Source organism: Taudactylus pleione, unplaced genomic scaffold, assembly GCF_031769625.1.
Source record: "Taudactylus pleione unplaced genomic scaffold, aTauple2 ptg000073l, whole genome shotgun sequence".
Taxonomy (NCBI): domain Eukaryota; kingdom Metazoa; phylum Chordata; class Amphibia; order Anura; family Myobatrachidae; genus Taudactylus; species Taudactylus pleione.
The window spans coordinates 4,630,115-4,656,424 of record NW_028284475.1 but is presented as its reverse complement, the minus strand read 5'-3'; the positions used below and the strand labels follow the sequence as shown (position 1 = coordinate 4,656,424).

General features: G+C 44.9%; 2 protein-coding genes across 3 annotated transcripts in view; one reads left to right on the top strand and one right to left on the bottom strand.

The window, feature by feature from the left end:
* Positions 1-1,221: 1,221 nt before the first annotated feature.
* LOC148532563 (E3 ubiquitin/ISG15 ligase TRIM25-like) lies at positions 1,222-3,094 on the top strand. Its single transcript, XM_088467722.1, has one exon. It carries the CDS (start codon positions 1,222-1,224, stop codon positions 2,050-2,052), a length of 831 nt encoding a protein of 276 aa, XP_088323848.1. The 3' UTR covers positions 2,053-3,094.
* A 6,257-nt stretch (positions 3,095-9,351) lies between these two features.
* Positions 9,352-26,310, bottom strand: part of TMOD4 (tropomodulin 4) — a 48,942-nt gene continuing 31,983 nt past the window's right edge. For both annotated transcript variants that reach the window (XM_088467605.1, XM_088467606.1), the window contains exons 7-10: positions 13,522-13,629; positions 11,219-11,362; positions 10,497-10,641; positions 9,352-10,152 (exon numbers count right to left, since the gene is read on the bottom strand). In XM_088467605.1, coding sequence (XP_088323731.1) covers positions 10,130-10,152; positions 10,497-10,641; positions 11,219-11,362; positions 13,522-13,629 — 420 coding nt within the window. In that variant the 3' untranslated portion in view covers positions 9,352-10,129. The remainder of the gene's footprint in view (positions 10,153-10,496; positions 10,642-11,218; positions 11,363-13,521; positions 13,630-26,310) is intronic.

Genomic DNA, 26,310 nt, shown 5'->3' with positions numbered 1-26,310 from the left:
GGAACGCCGACGTAATCAATAAAGATTAACGATTTTAGTGATTGGTTGACAGAGGTTTAAATGAATATTGATTGGAAAGTGCACCGTAACTTAACACTCTGCTCTTTTCTTTCAACTATATATGAAACATTGGGGTAGATGTATGATAGCGGCACTTACCGTTCTGCTATACCGCTTCCTGCTTTGCCTCTTTACCGAGGCGCAGCAGGAAGCACTACCGATGAGCTGTAAGAACATCTCATCGGCCGGAGAGGGGGAGCGTTAACTCCCCCCTCCGGCGCTACCCGCTAGAGAACGCAGCGCATCAGCCTAGTGCTGTTGTGCTGTCTCTGTCCCAGCCGGCTCCGCAAGTATCGCGAGATCCCCGCATGCAGCCTGGAGCCGGCAGTCGCCGCAGCAGGGGCAGCGCTGTCCCTGCTGTGGGTATAGGCTAGCGCCAGGCTGTAGCTATCGATAACGACATGCGGTATGACTGTTCGTACAGGGCCCTGCCGCTCGGCGCTGCTATCTAGTAGATGGCAGCGCCGATAATGATAGGGGCTCATAGCACCCCTGTCGTTTACCGCCCAGACCCCCGATCATACCTTGGGGAGAAGTGGTATCAGCACACATAACGTGTGCTGATACCGCTTCTAGGCTTCGTACATCTACCCCAATGTGCCATGTTTATTCAAATCTGTTGGGTATTTTAAAAAAAACAAAACAAAACAAAAAAAAACCCCTGTGGGTACATGCACAGCTCAGAGTGCAGAACACTTCAGGCCAGAATTTTTAAGGTGCCCACACATAGCGATGTGCTCACGATCAGCCGATATGCACGATTTCCCTTGACACTCTCCCCGGCAGCTCTGCACATTATTTGGTGTCCAATCTTCATACGATCTCTCCTGCATCCAGACTTTCACAGTGCATCGCCTCCTAGGTTGTCAGATCTGCCCTACAGCACGACAGATCTGACTCTGCGATGTGCGACCAGCGGGGACACGCATCGTAATCGTGAGTGGGGACTCGCGATTTCCTCATGATTTTGGCATATTTTATACTATTTGTTGTCACGATTCGTTTAAATCGGCCAAATCGTGTAAAATATCGCTATGTGTGTGGCCAGCTTTAGAGTTAACCAGGAAAGAATCTGAAAGAAATTCCACTAGAGAAAACGGGTCACACCGGTTCCTTGGGAGATAAAGAGTGAACTTTAGTTTCGATTCCTGCCTCTCAGCCATGGCGTCTCCTGCTTTGATGGCGGAGCTGAGCTGCTCCATCTGCCTGAGTATTTACACCGACCCTGTAATGCTGACATGTGGACATAACTTCTGCCGGGTCTGTATTACAAAAGCGCTGAAATCACAGAGGGTATTGGGACTATACACCTGTCCTGAATGCAAAGCGGAGTTTCAGAAACAGCCCCAGCTTCAGGAGAACATGACGCTACGTAACCTCATCAAACATTTCCTCTCTACACAGAAAGAGGTGGTCTTCTGTACCTACTGTATCCATCATCCGGTACCTGCTGTCAGGGCGTGCGTGCTCTGCGAGGCTTCCCTGTGTGATCATCACTTGGAATTGCACAGCAAGTCAGCAGAACATGTCTTATTGGATCCCAACACTTCGTTCAGCGGCAGAAAGTGTTCCAAGCACAAGAGGGTCCTGGAGTATTACTGCATTCAGGACCGAGCTTGCCTCTGCCTTCAGTGCATCCCGCATCGCGGACACCTGGTGAAGCCGCTCCATGAGGCCGCAGCTGAAAAGAAGAAGAAACTGAAAAACATTCTGGTGACACTGACTAAAAACAGGGAGAAGGTCTCCGATGAAATCCGCCAGCTGCAAACGGCGCAGAGCAAGCTGGCCAGGAAGTTGTGTCACACCGATCTGCTGCTTAACATGGTCGATCCGCTCAGAGTCTTACAAGAAACTGAATCGGACAGAGATGACTTCTGTTACACTGAGGGGGTATTTTACATCATGTATATTAAGAGATACCGGTGGGTTATACTGATTATATTTATACACATATGGGGTATCATAAGTGGTGTCATCCTGGCAAAGGCTTAATCTGTTACACAGTTAGAAAGGACTTTACAGTGATAAAATTTATTACCACCAGGTGATTGACAAAAAGGAGACAAACCGAGGCATCTGACACTGGAACCAGGTTACAGGGGGGGCACAAAATTAATAAGATCACCAATTGTTTCTGCAACTCATGGTAGGGACCACAACAAGGCCCATCTCCTACAACCAAATCATTAGTGAGGCTGTACAGTCACACAGGTCTATGGCCTGATAGCAGTGTCTGTGACTTTATACAAATACTGCACCTCAATCACATCTGTGTGCAGGGACTGTGGGCACATGTGCAGGGGAATACAATGGCTGGACGGGAGATTGGATGTTTGGCTGAGACTCACTACTACAAAAGAGACTATCAGCCCCAGGAGTACCATCACTACAATGATCTATATTATCATACATGACATATAAGGATGATGGAAGTCACTATGGGCATCCATCATATATAGAAGTGTCTTGTTACTGTAGCTGTTATACAGGTTATGTAACTCCTGGGGGGGCTGTAATCTCCTTTCCTTTTTATTATGCATATTTTATATTATATAAACAAAATCAATGAGCGGTTATAGAAATGTTTTACATAGTAGTGATTGGTACCAGTATACTGTGTGTCCTGTAATCGGGTGTGCTAATCTTATATTTCATGCCGATATATTGATGGATATTATAATATCTAGAACTGCTGACCGCATGTTGTGTATGACAGCAATTTACAGGCCACAAATTTTAATTAGTAGGGTTTAAAACAAAGTGTGTATGTATATAATATATTATGCAACACACCTGGTGTCCCAAACCCGGGGAATGCAGTTAGGAAGCCAACGGTCGAAGTGCCGACCACCGGCTTCACGACTGTCTAATCCCGGCAAGGTACTAATGACAGGCATCGAAATACCGACGCCTGTCATTAGACCTACGCCGGGGGCCCGGCATACCGAACGAAGGTAAGCCAGGCGCGGAGAGTTAGGTTTTAGGGCTCCCGGGGGGACTTGGGGTTAGGCACCCCCCGGGAGGGTTAGGTTTAGGCTAGGGGAAGGGGGTGGATAGGGGAAGGGGGGGGGGAGATAGGGTTAGGGGGCTAGGTTAGCGGTCGGGATCTTCACCCCTGCCGGGCTTCCGCTGTCGTGATTGGGGCCAGCGGTATTACATACTGATCCCCAAGCCTGTAAAATTGACTGAGCAGTGTGTTAAAAATATAACATTAGTTTTATTTAGTAAAAACAAATGGGGCAGAAAATATATTCCGTAAAATATCGCTGTAAACGTAGGTTAGAAATGGGTAGAATACTAAAACAGCACTAAAATAAAATTAGAATCAGACACTTTTGCACTGGTAGTCAAATAAAAACTGTATTTTTCAAATTTAAAAAAAAATAAATATTTTTTTATTTTGTAAGATAATAAATATAAATATATTGATGGTAAGATACTTATCTTTCAGGAGAGGTGCAGTCTGGGAAGGCCCAACATGTCTTGTCAAATACCCTTTATCAAGGGTGTGCTAGTGTGAGTGGGACAGACCTCATATTTATACCCAGACCAATGTTGGGTAATTGTGACATCACTTCCTGTTTGGTAAACATGTGAAATGGGTTCTGTATAAACAGTGGTGAGATACAGGCAAAGTTTGGAATACATAGTGCTGATGAATTTAAAAATAAAATTGATATTTGTATATGAGCATATAAAAGAAGACTTCCTGTCCTCAATTGCAGGAAGCTGTGTATGTCATTTGGTCAGTGCGGCTCTAGTGGCAGCGGCCATCTTGGTGAAGTCCACAGTTGGAGACAGTTTTTCTAAAGGTGCTTATTTTGCTGGTGGCCATCTTTGGGCGGCCCCTCAATAGTGAAAGCATGCTCCCAGCAATATATGTAATATAGAAAACCTAGTATTAGAAAGCAGCAGTGGAATGAGGCTAGCAAATAAAATGAAAATAAGTGACATTCTACTTGTATGTGTTTTTTTTTTTATTTTTTTATTTTTCTCTCTATGTATATGTCTTATGGAAAGGCCTGATGGCATGTGGTAATAACACAAATCTGCTGGCGCTATATCCTTGTATGCCCTGAAGGATAGGGTATCTGATGGAATTTGGGGAGCCCTAAGGGGCAGTAGTGAGGAGGTTTTTAGGGTAATTGGCTACACCCTTGGTGGTGGTGTGGGGCCCTACCTGTGTAATTAGTACTGGGCCCAGCAGTTCTGGTGACAGACCTGCACATGAGGCAAACACTGTCAGCTGCTACATCTAATTACAGGTACATAATGGCTTTCATGTCACTGCTGAGCTTCTCTGATGTGTTTTTTATTTTACTATCAATATTTGAATTTTGGTGAACAGTTTTATAGAGGTTTTACACATGTAGAGGTAGAGAGAGATCTCTATCTCTACACACATGTAAGATGAATTGTATAATATCTATGTCCATGCTTAGAGGTCTGTAGCTGGATACAATGTTTTGCATGACCTGGATGATAACTTGGTTGGTTGTTTATTACAATAAATGTCTATAACAGGGATGGCAGCACAAGAACATATAATTTGGGGGGTGTACATCATGACAGAGGGGTCTATTTACTAAGCAGTTAGGAGCTGATTGGCTGGTACCTCTTCACTTTTCACTCTCCTAAGACTGCTTAGTAAATGATCCCCCCCCCCCCCCCCCCAATTCTCAAGACTTCAGTTAAGCAATTTCCACCAGCATTCTAGGAATGAGCCATAGACATGAACGCAGTTGTGTATGTGTCCCAGTGGGAGTTTGCACAGGAACGCAGTACCGGTTTGGACGCACACTCAAAGAACTATATAGGCAGTGTATGGGACGTTCCTGGGCAGCAACTGGGAGGTAAAGGGGGGGTAACTCCAACAATTTACATGTTTTTGTAAAACAAGGTTCTTAATACAGGTTAGAATAAAAAAAAAATTTGCCCACCTACCTTGTCATGGTGAACCTCATCAGGTGGGTCCCTAACACTGACACTAAAAATAAATAATAAAAAAAAATATATATATATATATATTTTTTTTATAGGACTTGACTTTTTAATAGTGCCCATTCAGATGTGTGTACCGGAATGCAAATCACCTGGGGCAGGTGGGAGGAGTGCTAGTCCAGGAGAAGGGGTTTCAGTCTCACCTTCAAGTGTACCTTCTGAATGGGCACTATAATGTAAGTCCTAGATAAATTTATATAATGCGTCAGTACCAGGGATGTTGGGGACCCACCTGATGAGGTTGGATGGGCAATCATTATTAAATCTGTTAATCAGCTGTATTCTTAGTGCTTAGAGGGCCTGATTCAGCAAAGACTGCGATTGCAGCTGCGATTGCGCACGCAGTTTAACTGCAATAGTATGCTAATCCATTGCGATCGCAAAGCCCTCGCAGCATACAGTGCATCTGGAAAGTATTCACAGCGCTTCACTTTTTCCACATTTTGTTATGGTACAGCCTTTATTCCACAATGAAATAAATTCATTTTTGTCCTCAAAATTCTACACACAGTACCCCATAATGACATTGGCCCTCATTCAGAGCCACTCTTAAGCGGCCGCTTGTTCGTTGTGACCGATGTTTGCACATCTGCGCATGCTTACGGATAGTGCGGTCGAAAATCGTTTGTTCGCTATATAGCGAGTGCCTGCTAATTTGAGTGACAGGAGAAGGCGTATGTGGGTGGTAACGGGAAGGTGCTTGAAAACGGGGAGTGGAGATCAGAACGCAGGCGTGCTTAAAGGTCAAAACGGGCGTTTTATGGGTGTGCATATTTAAAACTGGAGCGTCATTGACCACGTCACTTGGTTTTTTTTACTCAGAACTGCTCGCAAAATAGCGGTAGGAAAAACCAGCCACAAGAATAGCGAGCAGTTCATACGCTGTTCGATGTACTCGAATAATCTCATAAATAGCGGACATGACGTAGGATGCGAGCGGCCAGGGGGCGTTTTTATCAAATAAACGAGCGTATGTTTTGCTCGCTCGTTCAGACATGGAGGCAGCAACAGACCGCAAAGAGCGCACGGTTCATTTGAATAGCCACCCCCTTTTTTTAAACGAGCGCGCACTAATTGCGAGCGGCTCTAAATGAGGGCCATTGTGTACAAAGATTTATTTTATTTTTGTTGCTAATTTAAAAAAAAAAAAAAAAAAAAAGAAATCTCATGTACATAAGTAGTCACAGCATTTGCTCAATACTTTGTTGCTGCACCTTTGGCAGCAATTATCTCCTCAAGTCTCTCTGAGTATGATGCCACAAGCTTGGCACACCTATCTTTTTGGGCAGTTCCGCTCATTCCTCTTTGCAGCACCTCTCAAGCTCCATCAGGTTGGATGGGAAGCGTCGGTGCACAGCCATTTTCAGATCTCTCCCAGAGATGTTCAATTGGATTAAAGTCTGGGCCACTCAAGGACATTCGTCCTGAAGCCACTCCTTTGATATCTTGGCTGTGAGCTTAGGGTCGTTGTCCTGCGGAAAGATGAACCGTCATCCCAGTCTGAGGTCAAGAGCGCTCTGGAGCAGGTTTTCATCCAGGATGTCTCTGTACATTGCTGCATTCATCTTTCCCTCTATCCTGACTAGTCTCCCAGTTCCTGCCGCTGAAAAACATCCCCACAGCATGATGCTGCCACCACCATACTTCACTGTAGGGATGGTATTGGCTTGGTGATGAGTGGTGCCTGGTTTTCTCCAAAAATAACGCCTGGCATTCACGCCGAAGAGTTCAATCATTGTCTCATCATGGTCTGAGAGTCCTTCAGGTGTATTTTGGCAAACTCCAGACGGGCGTCATGTGTTTTTTAATAAGGAGTGGCTTCCGTCTGGTCACTCTACCATACAGGCCTGATTGGTGGATTGCTGCAGAGATGGTTGTCCTTCTGGAAGGTTCTCCTCTCTCTCCACAGAGGAATGCTGTAGCTCTGACATAGTGACCATCGGGTTCTTGGTCACCTCTCTGACTAGGGCCCTTCTCTCCCTATCGCTCAGTTTAGACGGCCGGCCAACTCTAGGAAGAGTCCTAGTGGTTCCGAACTTCTTCCATTTACGGATGAAGGAGGACACTGTGCTCATTGGGACCTTGAAAGCAGATTTTTCTGTACCCTTCCCCAGATTTGTACCTTGAGACAATCCTGTCTCGGAGGTCTACAGACAATTCCTTGGACTTCATGCTTTGCTTTGTTTGTACTCTGACACGCACCGTCAAGTGTGGGACCTTATATAGACAGGCGTATGCCTTTCAAAATCATGTCCAATCAATTGAATTTACCACAGGTGGACTCAATCCTTGATGTTCCTACAGCTTAATTGATCAGTGGAAACAGGATGCACCTGAGCTCAACTCTGAGCTTCATGGCAAAGGCTGTGACTACTTATGTACATGTTTTTTTTTTTTGTTTTTATATGCAAAAATCTAAAAAAGAAGAAAAATGTACACTGTCGTTATGGTGGGGGGTTGTTGGGGTGTGTGTGGAATTTTCAGGACAAAAATGAGTTTTCCATTTTGGAATAAGGCTGTAACATAACAATGTGAAAAGAGCGAAGCGCTGTGAATACTTTCCGGATGCACTGTAACTTAAGGACGCCCACTTTACTTGCCACACATCCGTAATGTTTATAGCAAGCCTGTGACACCATCGGTACCATCGCAGTCTCACGCACACTTGCACAAGCCCTGACCTTACTCGGCATGCGTGGAAGATAGCAATTCCTATCAGGCCACAGGCTGTGTCTGGTATGTGGATAATTTACGCACGCCCATCCAACGGCGTTGAAACACGCCTGCATTCGCCCGACCACCCCAAAACTGCACTTCCTGTCAATCACTCTGCGATGGGTCTGCGTAGCCACTGCGATCGCAATAGCTAGTTGGCGCACTGCGATGCATGTGCAGAACTCAACAATTGGCAGATTACCGTACGCAGCTGCGAATGCGCACGCAATGAATCAGGGACAGAGTGTGCATCTGCATTTTCCCTTTTCTGCATTACAGCGACTGGGATGCAGTTAAACAGATGCGCGTTAATGTTGCGTTGTAAGGGCATGACGCTGAAAGTGGTCACGTACACAACCGCTTACATAGGAGGCTATACTCTGACCGATAATCTTTACCTGCCCTAGGGCTGGCGCAATTTTGGACGGTGTCTGAAGACTCACCACGCAGTAATATAGAGTACGGTACGCACTGATGTACACCAGGGAAGGGTTTTGTGGCGGCAATAGCAAAGACGCTGTCGCTACAGTGGTAAAAGAGGCGGACGTGTCTGGTGCAGCATCAGGCCCTAAAATTTAAGTCCTGAGTAATACGCAATACAGTACTGGGTGGGAAGTAATCCATGGTCATGCTGTTTGCGTCTAGACGGAACTGCGGTCTATGCGGAGCGTCCACGTAACTTACACCAGGGATAGAGCTGGTCCATGTACAGCTGGGAATCTAAGGTTACGGACAGGGCAGGTGCGGTGGCAGATAGGAGTACAATATGTGAGCGCAGAAACGAGAGGGCAATAATAACAGAGGGGGAACATGTACTCTTAGTCACTTAATGGTAGAGATCATCCCCCCCACCCCCAAAACTGACCTAAGAGAACTTGGACTTCTTTCTTTAGTGAAAAAAGTCACGCATAGCCAATATTTTTCTTCAATAAAATATTTAAGGGCAATTAGCACCCCCAAGTCCCATGTAACTGTACCCCGCCCAGTGGCAATAGACTACCAGGTGGCATTGACCCACCCACAATGATGGTAGATCCCCCAGTTGAAATACCCCCTAGCCCCGTGACCACATGTCCCTACTGAAGAATAATCAACCCCCCCAGGCAGTCGGCGAATAGTGCTGAGAGGGGAACATCAAATCTTTTCTTCGCACTTAAATGTAATTTTAATGTGAGACCAAATGGTGGCCGATCCGTTCTGCAGATACACAGGACGGATCTCCTCTGAAAACGTAGGGGGGACAGCACATCAGACAAGGTGGTGGGGGATGGGTCTGTCAGTGGAAGCCCAGCTGCCTGCGGTGGCATCCCACAGAACAGAGATAAAATGTATTTAATGAATTTCCTGTAATTATAGTACATACATACTATGCACATACACTAGCAGATTTGGTTATAGAAGTGTATTTGGGCACCATAAGGATCACTATGATATGGACTTAATTTGATTTGTTCCATGGCTTTGTCCATTAATTGAACCTATTATGTTTCCCTGTGTATCACACAAACCATCTTGAGGAAACCCTGCTGAATTGTTGTGGGTACTTGGCACAGGACAAATGACCACTCCAAACGCTAACAGGTCAAAGTCAATTTATTTACATATTTTAAATACAATTAACTTCACTTTTTTTCCCAGTCTCATCCCCTTATCCCACCAACATGGACCTCTTCAGCAATGAGCAGATAGAGGGGGGTCCGCAAGTGGGGAAAGGGGTTTAAGTCAAACCTGACAGGCAGTGGAGGCAGCCATCTTCAGGGCTGAGAGCACAGCGTATCAAAGTGCTAGGAACCAGGCTCAAAATGGCTCAGTGACGTTGGCTGGATTCCTGTGAAGCTTGGTTCATGTCACAAAATGGCTGCCACCACTCTGTGTAGGTGTTGTGTTCATTTTAAGACCACATTATGCAGTGTTACCAGAAAAGTGTTCACCCAGTGAGAGAGGGCAGGAGATGGGACACTCACATGGGAGGGCAAGATTGGTGGAAAATAGAAAAGCTGAGTAGATGTGTAAGACACAAGGAACGATGGTTGGAGAAGTAGACAAAGATGTGTACAGAGAGAAAAGATGGGTGGAGATGTAGGACAAGAGGATAGATGGGTGAATATGAAGGACACGAGAGGCAAGACTGATGAAGATGAAGGACACCAGAGGCAAGACTGATGAAGATGAAGGACACGAGCTTTCTCAATATATGAATTCCATATTTAAAGGGACATGATAAATGCAATACAAAAGGTAGGCTATTCACTTGTATGAGTATACTGTATGAACGGGGCAAGGCTCGTCATAGGCACCACCTTAGAGATGAATGAGGCTAGATTTGAGTTGAGTGTTGGAAGTCACAGATTCCTTAAACCTTCTTCTTCTTGCGACCTGTCAGAAAGAAGATGTGATTATAACTTGCTGAGAATTTAATTATCTAGTTTGCCCACTGTGCAATAATACACTGATCTAGTTTGTTTTGTGGTTCCCACCAATATCCAGGTAATCAGAGTCTAGTTACAGGACATTCTCTACTACGGAAAGGTCTGCGGTGAAGACGTCATTGCAAACTTGTTAAAATAACCAATCGGGATTTATCTGTACAAATAGGAAAAATTTAAAGGCGATAATCTCTCCAGCTGACCACATTCGGCCACAGTCACTTACAGACCTGGATAATGTTGCATGTTGTGCTTGTGATACCTATAACCCTTCTGAACAAGGTGAGCACTTACGGATCTCCAGGTTCTTCGTGATTGCTGAAGATGCTCGGGCCCTTGGTCCCTGCTGTGTAAAGTGGTACCCATAACGTATTATAGAAGGACTATTCTCCAACATAGAGGCCATCTCCATCTCTACAGTGTCTCCTAGGTTCTGATGCTGAAGGACAAGAGAAATGGAAGTAGATTTATGAATGATGGTATTAGCAGTTTATAATATTTTTTTAAATAATGTTATCATTCATCCTTCTCATAAATGGACTGTCTCTAGAATTAGGTGCAGAACCCATCTCTTAGAGGCCTTGGTGATGTCCGAGGAGATAAGCGATGCCTACAACCCAGGCAAGTGCGTGTAGTCCCATAATGGTCTATGTACATTGTCCTGAATTTTATATGCAAACCCCTTTTAGGTTCTGTCTGAAGCGGCTCAACTGGACGAGCTGGGCCAACAACAGGCCCATGAGCCCTAGAACATCATACTTGCAGAAAATGAGAGGACAAGCTATTTCTGAACCATGATCAATCCCCAGGCATGGTTTCTTCAAGACTGGTTGGCCGAGAGGCGGTACCGAACACTATTGTCTAACAAACCTAGCTAGGCCCGTATCGCTGATCGGCTTAAGATACAAGATTTCCGTATGGACAAAGTGAAAAAGTCGGAGGGCCCTGCCCTTTCCTTTGTCCTCCTGTAGGCACATACCCAGGTGAGGCAATGAACATCATGAATGAGGTCTTACCTGGTTATCCACCTTGAGCTCAGTGAGAGTAGAGTTATGTTTCATGGCCTGAATGACAGCCAGCATTCCTGCGCTGGAGATGAAGTTTGACTCAATGTTTAGGCTCTCAAGAGTTTTATTTTCTTTCAGCATTTCAGCCACTGCCTGCGGGAAGACAGAAGAGGTTACATGATGGTAGGGGGCAGCAAAGTCTCCTTTGCTTGGTGATATTACGCGTACCCATAGCTACTCGCGGGATGGGATCCCGACACTGGGTTCCCGACAGGGTTAGGATACAGACACCTGTTGGTAGGTATCCTAACCCTCTCCGGGGCCTGGATATGACCTCCCCCTAGTGCCTAAACCTAACCCTCCCCCCTTAGTGCCGATCACTAACTTACCTTGGGGATGCCGTCGCCGAGATATTAAGACAATTGCACACTTTCCACTATCCTAACTGGGAATGGGACGATTCTGTGAGCTTTAGGTTAGAGAGAGGTTTGATATTCTCAGCCACACCACTGCGTGCGGCTTTATTGCAGAGAAGACAGTAATCGCATTACAGCCAATGAGTACAGCGTTATCTAGGCCCCTCCTGTTTCATTGAATTATGCTAATTATATTCAATTCGGTTTTAAGGCTGAATATTTTTTTATTTGTCCCCTTATCTGGTAGACTGTGTGAGATCCTGCAATGCGAGTTATGTGCCTTTTTCTTAGTCACAACGGACAGGAAGCCGCCCGGACACAGCGGGAGAAATAACAGATGTTCTTCCCCCGCACACACAACGTGACCTGTAAGATCTATGGAGCAATGCGCCTTTTAGGTAGGATTTCCCAGAAATGTCATTATTAGAAGCACATTAAGGGGGATGTTGCCAAATGGCGATGCCGCACTGACCTACACTGCTGCCCCTCATTTTACAGAATACTATCAGCGACATAACAATTTATATATTTTTTTCAGTAATCGTTATTCACTAATTCACAGATGAAAAGTAATTGTCCTGTACACATCTTCTGCCAAATGGCCTCTATTTCAATTACATTTCTGCATCTAGAAAGGAGCATTTACTTAATGAATCATTACAGATAGGTGATTTAATATGTAATGGATGCAATATAAAATATACATGGTATAGCTGTACAGAGAGGCCATGCCTCACTAAGTCATTACCCTTTCTGCCTCAATTATTATTCTGAAGCTTGACTCCGTACTGCCATCTAGTGGCTTTGTTTGAGTACAGCATGTCTTTTATAAAATGTGATGCATACGTTTTTGGGGGTCAATTGCACCTAACCTTTCAAACGATTGATCGGCAAAAAGAACTTACATTTTGTGGGGCCAATTCAAGACCCAGTCTTATCGCACAGGAATGTTTTCTGACAAAAGTTTAAAATGACGTGAAGCTAAAACTGTTCATCCTTGTGATATCACAACCAAAAAAATAGGGCTTTTTGCGCCGATGTTGTTTCTTTATGGTAGTATAGGGTGGCCAGGAAAAGTCCCATTCAATTCTATATTTGGTGTTTTATTTCAGAATCTATTGGCTGCAGTTCCAGGTGCCAAAAAAATGTTAAAAAATTCATGAAGTGGGATTGAAGCACAAATATGCTTACATTTATCCCTTTTTATGCCATAAATTTATATTGCAAAAAAAAAATGCAAATACTTTAAATGATTAAACAAATCACAAAGTGATTAAACATTGTGGTGATCCTTTTTAAGGTGCCTACATACATAGCAATGTGCTCACAGTACCCACGTTGTGTAAGATTTCTCCCTGAACTCCCCCCGGCAGTCGGGGGCACGATTTGGCCTGAAAAAGCTGCCAATGTGACACCCGACCTATCGTGCCTCCTACACTATCCAGTGCATCGTGACTTGAGATTGTCAGATCCGCCCTACAGCACGGCAGATCTAAAGATGCGATGTGCGACCTGCGGGGATGTGTATCGTGATCGTGAGTGGGGACTCGCGATTTGGACATTTATTACACAATGTCATTCCGATGCGTCGGAATCGGCCAGATAGGGTACAATATCGTCGTGTGTGTGTGTGTGTAGGCACCTTTACCGTACTTGTAAAATATATTTTCTTTGCGGATCCATAGAATCTTATATTCACCCCCCCCCTCCTCTTGTTCTATATTATGAGAGGTACACACCCAATACTCTAAACACTTAAATAAGTGACATCTGAGCAAAATAAGCCCCGCCCCCCCAATCCACACGTGTTTGGTTCTGCCAAGAAATGGCCAATCACAGGCCTTAAACCTCCTCTGAAGTAACTCCCCTCTACATATGAAGTTCCTGGGTACTTACATAGGCCACAGGGTCGTTACTGCGCGTAGCTACCAAGCTGAGTCTTTTTACGTGAGTGTTACTCTTCATGGCCTCACAAATCTCCTTTAGAGTAGGTATGGGAATGTCCTGCAATGAGGGGACAACAAACATTATATGGTTTTGTACATACACCGATTACTGGCCAGTAGGAATTATGTGGCTGGTGCTTACATGACACCAACACATTAATATTAAAGACTGGGATACAATAAGTCCTGCCCTTGATCTGGCCTAAACACCCATATGTGGAGGGCCGTAATTTCTGCCACACACATTCATGCATCTATGGTGATTTTCACACCCATGTTACATTTCTCAATGTACATTAATCCAATGTTTACTATGCTTTTTCCTATTATATGTACAAATGTTTACTGATAGCACCATGCAGTGTTCAAATGCAATGTTACCTCTTAGTGATACATTAAATAAAGCTTTAAAATACAGAATAGTATTCACCCTGTTGGGAGTAGAGCAGCGTTTTTCAGGCACTGTGCCATGGTACACTAGTGTGCCGCCAGCAGTTGTCAAGTGTGCTGCGGGGGTCAGCTCAGCGCACTTGTACTGTAGTGTGTTTTGTTCCTGTGGAGGCCAATATGTGGGAGCCACGGTTTGTTTTTTCATTGGTGACGCACACAACGCATAGCCGTATAGTGTGCCTTGGCAATGATAAAATCTTGTGTAGTGTGCCTCCAGTTTAAATGGTTGAAAATCGCTGTCATACAGGATGGTGAGTACACGGTGTAGGGCTGTACTGGCAGCTGTAGGAGGGAGGTGGAGTCTGAGCAGGGGGCGGAGCAACACAGCACTGTACATCCAGTGCCTGCACCATGGGGGAGAGGAGGGGAGGAGTCCTGACTATCCAGCAGCCTATATGGTAAGATAGCCCAGGTAAGGGGCACTTTATCCGTGTGAGACTGTGTACGCATGCATGTGACATTACGTATGCGTGACCGTGTGTACTAGTGTGATTTTATGTATGTGTATTAGCTTGTGGCTGTGTATTACAGTGTGACTTTGTGTGTGACTGTGTATTAGAATGTAATTTTGTGTGTATGTATATCAGCATGTGATTTTATGTATTTATGGCGGTATATACTGTAGGTGTGGCTGTATATCTATCTTTGGCTGTATGTGTGTGACTATGTAAAGTGTGACTATGTAAAGTGTGACTATGTATGCGACTGAGTATTAGCATGTGAGTTTATGTATGTGTCAAATAATTGGATATGATTGCTTTACCATTATCTGACTATATAGTCTGTGGTCTGACTTATTACGAGGATGCTACTTTGCGTTGGTGCAACCCAATGCGCACAAATGCGAATTCAAAACACGCATACACTGACTCGCATAACACGTGCATATATAATAAACACACGCGCCCCCGCTCATATGCGTATTTACATACATGGACGCTCATCTGTATATATTCACATACATGGACGCACATTTACTATTTCAATACACAGATGCACATATGCGAAAGCATACATATAAAATCCCACACATTATAGATGATGATCAGAGTTATTAAAGGTATTTGTTAGCTAATAATTATGGTGTAAGATGTACTTAAAAGGGATCTAAGGTTCAGAATACAGTTCACGTCATGTTTGGTATCATACTTGTCGAAGCCAGATGATTGGCTGAGACCAGATCTTAAAATTAATATCGAGTGACTCCCATTTTAGGTTGCCCCTGACAACGCCATCTTGCGTCGTCAGCATGAAACCATTGTATGTGTTGCTAGTATGCTATTAGCATCGTGCGATCGCATTGCCATCGCATACTGTTCAAAATCCTATCATACCCCATACACACGGATACACAAATATATATTATTTATATATATATATTTTTTTTTAAAGACTTCATATATTCAGTGATGACAGACATGTCTTGTGAACATGTTTGACAAATAATTAAGAATACACAAAGATACTGTGAGTGTTTGCACTGCATATAGATAGTGTGTCTGTGACAACTGAAGTCGAACACACACTGATATGCTAAATGCGGATATGTAAACAATGGTCAGACGTTTAGCTATCGTTTAACAATTGTAGGCCTTGTATCCAATGCTGATGTGGTTAAGTAGAACTAACAGTTTTATTCTGGATAAACACAGGAGAGCCTTTTGTTAAAATTGTCAGACTGTTTGCCAAAGCTTACTCCATTGGCTGTCATTATTTTAGTTCAGACAGATTAATAATAACCAGTTTGAAGCTATGTGTGTATACATACATACATACATACATGATCACATTTGTATCCACAATGCGTGCATATATATTTAAATTCAGTGCGCAAATCAATCAATGCATAAACACACATATAATACTGTGAGAAGTTTTTTAGAATCCAATAAATAAATGGACTTTTGGAACAGAATCTGTGTCACAGACGCCAGATATAGCACAGGCCACAGGTACCACACAGGCCGGCGTCTTCCCAACGTTAAAACCCGGTTCCAAACGGGTATTGGTTTATCTGGAATTGAGAGCAAGAAATAAGGGGCACCACATAGTGCATGAATCTATAAAACTGATTTTATTGCAGACAGCGGACATAAAACTCGTTCAATGAATATGTGTACCACAATCAGCGGTCAGATACCACCGCAAGTAATAAAAATGAAGAAGCCTGAATATCACCCGAACGTCTCCGGGGACTCCGTCGGCTATTCGACCAGTAATGGAAAGCAACGCCAAACCACGCCCCAACGCGTTTCGTCATCGACTCCTGACGAAGTAATTTGTGTCTCTATCTAGTTTTAAATCAATTAAAGAGAGACAATGTAATCTGGAGAATTGGGACATACCCCTAGTGAACTGTCCTATGAACTACAGCGTACTCCAAAGACCAAGAACCAATGGAATTATGTTTGTCTACATTGTTGTTATCATGATCTGTTTGGATATAAAGCCTGTGTCCCGGTCAGTAGCCATTCTCTTGGATGACCACAGACCTCTGGATAGATGACTGTAACTGGGACCGGTGCGCTTGCGTATGTATCGACTGTACCTTGTTTATGTATAATCTTTTGCGCTAATTGTATTTAGATAACAGCGTGTAACTAAATGCTTTTTATGCGAATAATAACTTTTTGTGCTTTGGAACCACACTCAAAGCCTGGAAAGCAATTATTTCTTGTGCGACTTGCAACGCTAAATAGTGACATTTAGGGTGTATAGATTATTAGGTATTCATATACTAAATCCCTGTTTATCTGCAGACATCCGTTTCTATCGGCAAATAAGTCTCATCATGCGTCCCCTAGTTATGGATGATAAGGAGTTATTGAATAGAATGTTATTACTAGTATGCAGTGTTGTAGCCAGTATTAACCAGTTCTTCGGCGGGAAGCTACACAATGTGACCATTGGAAGACTGAGCCATACCCCTGATGACACCATATGAACTGACCAATGACCAGATTGACCAGAAGCAAGAACCAATGAAAACCTTTCAATTTGTCCCTTTGTTACCTCTGAAACCTGTAAGGTATATAAGCTGTGTCCTGGCCTCAGTGTACACACATCTTGTGACCGCAGACTTCAGGACTGATGACTGTATACTGGGACCAGTGCACACGCGTATGTATCGGCTGTCCTATTTTATTGCTTTTTTACTCTAATTGTTAACTCTTACATTGTGTTACCCCTTTTTACATAATTAACTTTTTGTGCTTTGGAACCACACAATTGGACTGGAAAGCAATTCTTTCATAAGCGACTTGCAGTGCTAAATAGCGACTAAACGGCATTCATAGTATGTGTGGCTGTATGTGACTATATATGTTTATATAAGTGACTATGCATGTGTGAGACTGTATTAGCGTGTGATTTTATGTATGTGTGGCTTTGTGTGATTTTGTGTGTGACTATATGTTATATAAGTGTGACTAATGTGTCATTTTATGTATGCGGGGCTGTATGTAATATTATGCATGGCTTTATGTATGTTTTTGACAATATATGTTTATATAAGTGAGTGTGTTAGTGTTTGATTTTATGTATGTGAGGCTGTATTTATATGTGGCTGTATGTAATATGCATGGCTCTATGTATGTGACTGTATTAGTGTGTGATTTTATGTATGTTTGACTGTTTTATACAAGTGACTATTTGTATGTGACTATTAGCGCGTGGCTGGATGTATGTGTGATTTATGTATGTTTTATATACAGTCAGGTGCATAAATATTTGGACATTGACAGAATTTTTATATTTTGGCCTCTATTCACCGCCACAATGGCACTGAAATGAAACAAACAAGATGTGCTTTAATTGCAGACTTTCAGATTTAATTTGAGGGTAATTACATCCAAATCAGGTGAATGGTATAGGAATTACAACGGTTTCTATATGTGCCTCCCACTTTTTAAGGGGCCAAAAGTAATGGGACTGTCATCTCAAAAGCTATTTCATGGACAGGTGTGGGCTATTCCCTCGTTATTTCATTATCAATTAAGCAGGTAAAAGGTCTGGAGTTGATTCTAGGTGTGACATTTGCATTTGGAATCAGTTGCTGTCGACTTTCAATATGAGATCCAAAGAGCTGTCACTATCACTAAAGCAAGTCATCATTAGGCTGAAAAATCAAAACAAACCCATCAGAGAGATGGCAAAAACATTAGGTGTGGCCAAATCAACTGGTTGGAACATTCTTAAAAATAAATAATGCATCGGAGAGCTCAGCAACACCAAAAGACCCGGAAGACCATGGAAAACAACGGTGGTGGATGACAGAAGAATTATTTTCCTGGTGAAGAAAAACCCCTTCACAACAGTTGGCCAAATCAAGAACACTCTCCAGGAGGTAGGTGTATATGTGTCAAAGTCAACAATCAAGAGAAGACCTCACAAGAGAGAATATAGAGGGTTCACCACAAGATGTAAACCATTGGTGAGCCACAAAAACAGGAAGACCAGATTAGAGTTTGCCAAACAACATCTAAAAAAAGCCATTACAGTTCTGGAACAACATCCTATTGACAGATGAGACAAAGATCAACTTGTACCAGAGTGATGGGAAGAGAAGAGTATGGAGAAGGAAAGGAACTGCGCATGATCCAAAACATACCACCTCATCAGTGAAGCATGGTGGTGGTAGTGTCATGGCATGGGCATGTATGGCTGCCAATGGAACTGGTTCCCTTGTATTTATTGATGATGTGACTGCTGACAAAAGCAGCAGAATGAATTCTGAAGTGTTTCGGGCAATATTATATGCTCATATTCAGTCAAATGTTTCTGAACTCAATAGACGGCGCTTCACAGTGCAGATGGATAATGACCCGAAACATACTGCAAAAGCAACCAAAGAGTTTTTTTTTTTTTTAAGGCTAAAAAGAGGAATGTTATGCAATGGCCAAGTCAAGCCCCTGACCTGAATCCGATTCAGCATGCATTTCACTTGATGAAGACAAAACTGAAGGGAAAATGCCCCAAGAACAAGCAGGAACTGAAGACATTTGCAGTAGAGGCCTGGCAGAGCATCACCAGGGATGACACCCAGCGTCTGGTGATGTCTATGCGTTCCAGACTTCAGGCTGTAATTGTCTGCAAAGGATTTGCAACAAAGTATTAACAAGTGAAAGTTAGATTTAGGATTGTTTAGTTTGTCCCATTACTTTTGACCCCTTTAAAAGTGGGAGGCACAAATAGAAACCGTTGTAATTCCTACACCGTTCTCCTGATTTGGATGTAATTACCCTCAAATTAAATCTGAAAGTCTGCAGTTAAAGCTCATCTTGTTTGTTTCATTTCAGTGCCATTGTGGCGGTGAATAGAGGCCAAAATATGAATATTCTGTCAATGTTCCAATATTTATGCACCTGACTCTGTATATATGTGTACTGTATGTATATTAGCGTGTGACTATATGTGCGGCTGTATGTTTATGTATGTGACTATGGATGTTTAAGTGTGACTTTATGGCTGTGCGTTTTGTATGTGTGTGACTATATACAGTATGTTATGTGTGACTGTGTAAGCGTATGTGTTTTTTTTTTTTTTTGTGTGTGGCTATATATGTTTATGTAAGTGACTATGTGAGTGACTGTAAGCGTGTGACTATGTATGTTTATATGTGCGGCTGTATGTTTGTATATGTGGCTTTATGTATCAGTGTATGTGTGATATATTTATTTTCACACGCTAATACACATACATAGTCACACACACATATAATCACACGCCCATCCAGTCATATATAAACACACAGCCATGCATACACACAGCCGCACACATAAAATCACACGCTAATACACATACTTTAGTTGCACATACAGTATGTATATAGATATATAAGATAGTCACACGCCTATACATATAAGTGTGACTGTGTGGGACTATGTATGTATGTGGCTGTGCAGCTGTATTTGTGGCTGTATATATGTGACTATGTATGTGTGGTTGTATGTTATATGAAAATATAGTCACACATACAGATACATAAAAACAAGAGATATGGTAAGAACTTACCTTTGTTATCTCTGTTTCTACGAAGTCCATAGGGTCCACAGGGTTGACCTTGGGGTATAGGTTGGGAACCAAATCCGGGCACCACGCAGTTAAAGCTTTTAGCTCCCAGGATGCACTGGGTCCACTCTCCCTATAACCCCACCCCCAAGCCAGAGGCACCTCAGTTTGTAAGTAGCCGGAGGAGGAGAGAAAAAGAGAGAGAAAACTGGAACACTCAATAACCATACTCACCGAAATGGGAGACGGAAAACCGGTGACCAGCCACACAGCCCATATGAAGCCAGGTGCGTCAGGGCGGGCGCCCTGTGGACCCTATGGACTTCGTAGAAACAGAGATAACAAAGGTAAGTTCTTACCATATCTCTTGTTTTCTACTTCAGGGTCCATAGGGGGTCCACAGGGTTGACCTTGGGGATGTCCCAAAGCAGTTCAACCAAGGGTGGGGACGCTCCTGTGCTGAGAGGAGAATCCGTCGCCAAAAAGGAAGCATCCTGAGAGGCAAAGGAAACCAATGCCTAGAACCTTAAAAAGGTGTGGACAGAAGACCACGTGGCCACCTAGTAAGGCAAAACAGCCGAGGTGCCACAGCGAGCCGCACACGAGGGTCACATGGCCCGAGAAAAAACAAGCATCAACAACAGGAAGGCCTACCCATGGGTAGGCCCCTGAGGAAGACCTACGAGGCCATCCAAGTCAACATTTGGTTATAGGCCGGCCATCCTTTCCTGTGAAAACCAGAAATCTCAGACCACCAATAAGGAGTCCGATTTCCGTAAGGAACCTGAACGGATCACATAAATCCAAAGAGGCCAGACCACAGTCAATGAGGCCACACCAGCCGAGAGGACTGGGGACAGAATGGCCGTACCATAAGTTCCAGAATAATATGGAACCTGAAAACCACTAAGAAGAAACACAGGGCGAGAGCAACTCCCACCCTGACATGATGCCCTCCAGAAGAGGGAGCTACATGAGAACGCTCCCAATTCAGACACTCTCCTGGTTGATATAAACACCCTGAGAGAAAGAGAGAGCCTAAGCAATAGACCATGTAATGGCTATCACAACCAGCGGTTCCATTGACTGTCCCCGGAGGTAACGAAGAACCACTACTTACTCCCAAGGAGTCCCTAGGGAGGACAAATGGAGGCATAATCAAGAAAACACTCCAAAGGATGAACTGGATACCAGAGTGAAGCAATTCCATATCTTAACCATACTGACAGTGTAGAGATCCGCACTGTCAGGAAGACCAGGCCAAGTGTGAAACCCAAGCCAGCCGGAAGGAATGCCAGAATATCTGGAAATCCTGGACACCGGAGGATTGTATCGACAGGTACAATACCATAAGATTTATGGCTGCCACAGTTTGTGGTAGGTCCCAGCAAAAGCTGATCCATGTGCTCTAATCATTCCAACGATGACAAAGCCAGGGAAGCCGTAAGACCACTGTAAGGACACAGTCAAAGACAAACGACCCAGGTCCAAGGCAAAACCAAGGACCCTGAGACAACAGGTCCGGGCAGTGAAGCATCAGGGATGGAGTATCGATGTAGAGACTCCGAAGATCCAAGTACCCCTGACATCTGGGGCAAGCAGGAGCCACCAGCAGGAAAGCATCTCCGTCTCGATTGAAAACACTTCCAAAGACCTCGAGGAAGAAGGGAGACCGGAGAACACAGGTACACAAAGTGGAAGGACCACTTCACCGACAAAGAGTCGCTGAAGTTTGCTTCAGAATCCCCAGAGCTGAACTGTAACACCCTAGTGTGATAAAGTCAGAAGGCCATGAGGGTCACCTCAGGGGGGCCCCCCCTGCTCACCAGGAGATGAAACCTCTCTTGGGGAAGAGACTAGTCCCCGGGATGCACGTCGTGACGGCTGAGGACTCCCGCTTCCCAATGGAGAGCTCCTGAAATGAACGCTGCCGAGATGGTCGGGAGGAGACCCTCGGACTATGTCCGAATATGTGACATACCTGTCATTGCCACCCAACGAACAGTGTTGCTAAAAAGGAAGCCACTGTCCTGACCCTGTCGGACTGAACCTTTTCAGGTTCACCGGGAAACAAGAGTTATGCCAGAGTAAGTTAATTGACAGGGTGGAATCGACAGACGTCCAACTGCACTGAAAAGGATTCGGTCCAGACACTGTCCCTAGCAAAGAAAACCCTGGACGAGATGGCCATAGCCACCCGGACAGGGACCGACTTGCCTCCGGAGAGAGCATCATCGTTTGAACAGTTATCCGACAGAAAAAACTCATTCCATCTGGAGATGAGCCAATTATGGAAAGGCCTGGAATGGAACTGAGCCCATTCCACCATGCATCCCAGAGTGTAAAGACATCTGTCGACTGCGCAGACAACCATGTACTCCTAATGGAAGAGAGGAGATTCCGTCTTACGCCAGAAGAATTCTCAGATTCTGAGAACCCAGCAGGGATCCTAGATGAAGAATACCCAGAGAGGGATGCAGGGAGGACTTTTTCCCCGTTGATTAAACGTCTGCACCCTGAAGAAGCCACAGTCATCCTGACCTGGCCGTAAAGTACCCCGGTGATCCCGCTAAGAGCAGGAGGCCGTCCAGGTACAGGAGCATTGGGATATACTGAACAGAAGAACTGTCAGAAAATCCAAAACGCTGGTAAACCCCTGTGGGGCTGAGGACAGTCCCAACAGGCAGAGCCCGAAAAATTGTAAGTGTTGCTGTGATACAGCAAACCTCAGCCCATGCTGAGGAAAGGTCTCTGTAAGTACCCGTAGGCACGCGTCCTGTATATCCAGTGATACCCTAAAGTCCCCAGGTTCCAAACATCGTATGATGGAGCATAGGGATTTCCTCCTGAGCCCAGGTAGCTTTAGGAACTGGTTCAGGGAATTGAGACAGAGAACAGGCCAAAGAGGACCATTCAGCCACCGCACCAGAAAGAAAACAGAACAACCAGTCCCTCACTGAGATAGTGGGGATGGCCCAATTAGCTCCGCTTACCGCAACAACTGCATAGCTTTCTGGATCTGTAAGGCCCTTGTAAAGAGGGCGTACCCTCCTACCCACGTAGCCGCGGCAACTTGACACTAATACCGGGCGAACTGAGAAAATCGGTATCTCCCAGTTGTAGGCCTGTCCCGTCAGACTGAAGAGATATCCGTAGGTTCAGAAGCAGGATCGGCTGGCAGTCCAGGCCTGCTCGGTACTGGATATGTCGGCCCTTGTAGATGCCGACAGTCTACGAAGAAACAGACCTTTAGGCTGACCGAGAGGACAAAAAAGACTTAACAGACTTAGTCTGAGGCCTTGTAGTGTGCATAGCTGAAAGCGGTAAACTTGTCGTTAGTAATACTGCCAATGTTACTACAATCTTGTCAAGGTCAGGACCAAACAATATCAACCCTAAAGATGGTATCTGCACCTCTGCATTCTCAGAGCGCAGCCATAGGGTATTACGGAGGATACAGTCGCAGCCGGAACTCTGAAAGTTAGGAGACTGGTATCCAATATAGGCATGTCCACCTATGACAACTGCATATATTACATGAGCGACCAAATACATTTGAACCCCCGACGTGTTGGAGGGGAAAAAACGTTACAAATGCATCAACCCAATATGCAATAGTATTAACCAACCATGCTATAGCCATGGTAGGATGGGTAACAACTCCCGAAAGCAAGTATACTGATTTCAGGCAGAGTTACCACCTACGGATCCGAAGAATCCGACCACGCAGGAATGGGAGGCGTAGTAACGTCTGTAATCAGACGAGTAACACGCCCATCCCCCCCAGGAGGGGCTCGTGATGCCCTCAGGGAATTTGGGACAGGAGGCCAAACACTGTTGTAACACCTCCTATCTGGCAACAGCCAGAGTCCCGCTATGCGATCCACCCGCTAGTCAGCAACAGGTAACCCGAAGGCACGCAATACTGAGGGTGTATGATACAGGTGCAGGTCAACATTCACTCTAACCAGAATGGACCTGCTACCAGCCCTAAAGCAGGGATAATAATACCTGAAATAGGCTTCCCCCCGTGTAAGAGGGAAAGAGCCCCGAACAGTACCCAGTTCACGGCAGAGCCAACTGGGAAGTAACCACAGGGCGTCAACCACGCCAATTAGCGTTTCGTAGAAAACGACATCCACCCAGGGTGGCTGTTGTGGTAATCCCTGCAAGGGGAATGACAGACTATTGTGGCACCAGGGGGAATTCATATACTGCAAAAAACCCCTGCAGGGAGCGGTAGTCTGTGTCACAGGGGAAGAGTGCAAGAAGCTGCGAGATACCCTGAGATGAAAAGGGCAGTATGGTGAAGTAACCCCAAGTGAGGTACAACAATGGGGCCCGCCCGGCGATCCGCAATTGAGAGGATCCCGAGAAAACAAACCGCCCAAGGGGGTCGTGAAAGAGGCCGGCACCAGATGACGCCACATACAGAACCCTTTATGAGTCAAATCCTCCGCACTAACACCTGCAGCACATGACTTGCAGGATAGTAAAAATGGGTGCAGTATAACGCTCTATCTCCTGGTCAGACATATCTGACCCATCTTGGCGGAAATATTAAGCAGCACTATACTGGTCCTGACTGATGCCAAAAATAGCTGCAGGGACCCATTTTCAGCGTATGCAACACACAGTTCCATCTAAAATATGGCAACGTGCAGCACGCAACAGTATGTGACAAACCACACAAATATTAACAAGTATATAAATGTGAGGTCTCAGAACCACCCTAAGTACAGCTGTATTAGGGCAGATAAAGAAAAGGGATAGATATACACTGACAGGTGAGAGAATAAAGTACAGTCAGCACTAGCATAAGTCACATACAATGCAGATATATACATATATACATAAACATGTCATATAATATACTGCACTATTACACTGCATTCAACTGCCCAGATTCAGTGTCTGGGAAGGCTACAGCGCTGTGTACACTGACCTGATGGTGAGGTACGCAGGGGGACTGGACTCACTGCCATCCTGAGAGATTTCTGCTGCACCACAGAGATAAAATGGCCGCTGGAGACCTCAGAGGAAGCGTGGCCCGCGGAGGAAGCAGCTCAGCGACGCCAGACTATACATACTGAAAGGCGCGCTGAGCTGAGGGGAGGAGCCGCTGTAACAGGGAAGGCTGCCTCCCCTGGCCGGCTATTAACCCCCGGGACGCCGGCTCCCTGCACCGATCGTTAAGTCCCTGGTGGTCTAGTGGACACACGGGGTATGGGGGGCCCGCCGCCACTGCCGGCGCCTCCGGTCTGTCCCCTGAGACCGGAGGCACAGGACTGCATTTGAAATGCGCGGATCACCGCAAGCGGTGATCCGCGACCTTACCTGCTCCCCGTGGATCCGGCAGCAGTCCTGGGCGCCCGCAGAGTCCGGCTAGTACAGACTCTGGGGTCCCGCTGAGATCCCCAGATCTGTACTGGCGTCTCAGCGCCAGCGGGGTGACGGAGCGGCAGCTTAGACGTCCTATGGACAGTCCGACGCTGCCGCTCTGAAGAGTCCAAAGTCTATGAAAAAACTTTGTCCCTAAAAAAATAAAATAAGCTTAGGGGCTGCTAATCAGCTCCCCCTGCGCTAACGGTGACCCGACTCCGGCCGGGCACCAACTTAAACTGAGGTGCCTCTGGCTTGGGGGTGGGGTTATAGGGAGAGTGGACCCAGTGCATCCTGGGAGCTAAAAGCTTTAACTGCGTGGTGCCCGGATTTGGTTCCCAACCTATACCCCAAGGTCAACCCTGTGGACCCCCTATGGACCCTGAAGTAGAAACTGTGGCTGTATGTGTGTGTGTGACTATGTACAGTGCATCCGGGAAGTATTCACAGCGATTTTGTAATGTTACAGCCTTATTCCAAAATGGAATAAATGAATTTTTGTCCTCCAAAATTCTGCACACAATACCCCATAATGACAACGTGTGAAGTGTTTGAGATTTTTGCAAATTTTAATAAAAAAAAAAAAAACCTAAAAATCACATATACATAAATAGTCACAGCCTTTGCTCAATACTTTTGATGCACCTTTGGCAGCAATTACAGCCTCAAGTCTCTCTGAATATGATGCCACAAGCTGGCACACCTATCTTTGGGCAGTTTTGCCCATTCCTCTTTGCAGCACCTCTCGAGCTCCATCAGGTTGGATGGGAAGCGTCTGGGCACAGCCATTTTCAGATCTCTCCAGAGATGTATAATCTGATTCAAGTCTGGGCTCTGGCTGAGCCACTCAAGGACAGTCAGAGTTGTCCTGAAGCCACTCCTTTCATATCTTGGCTGT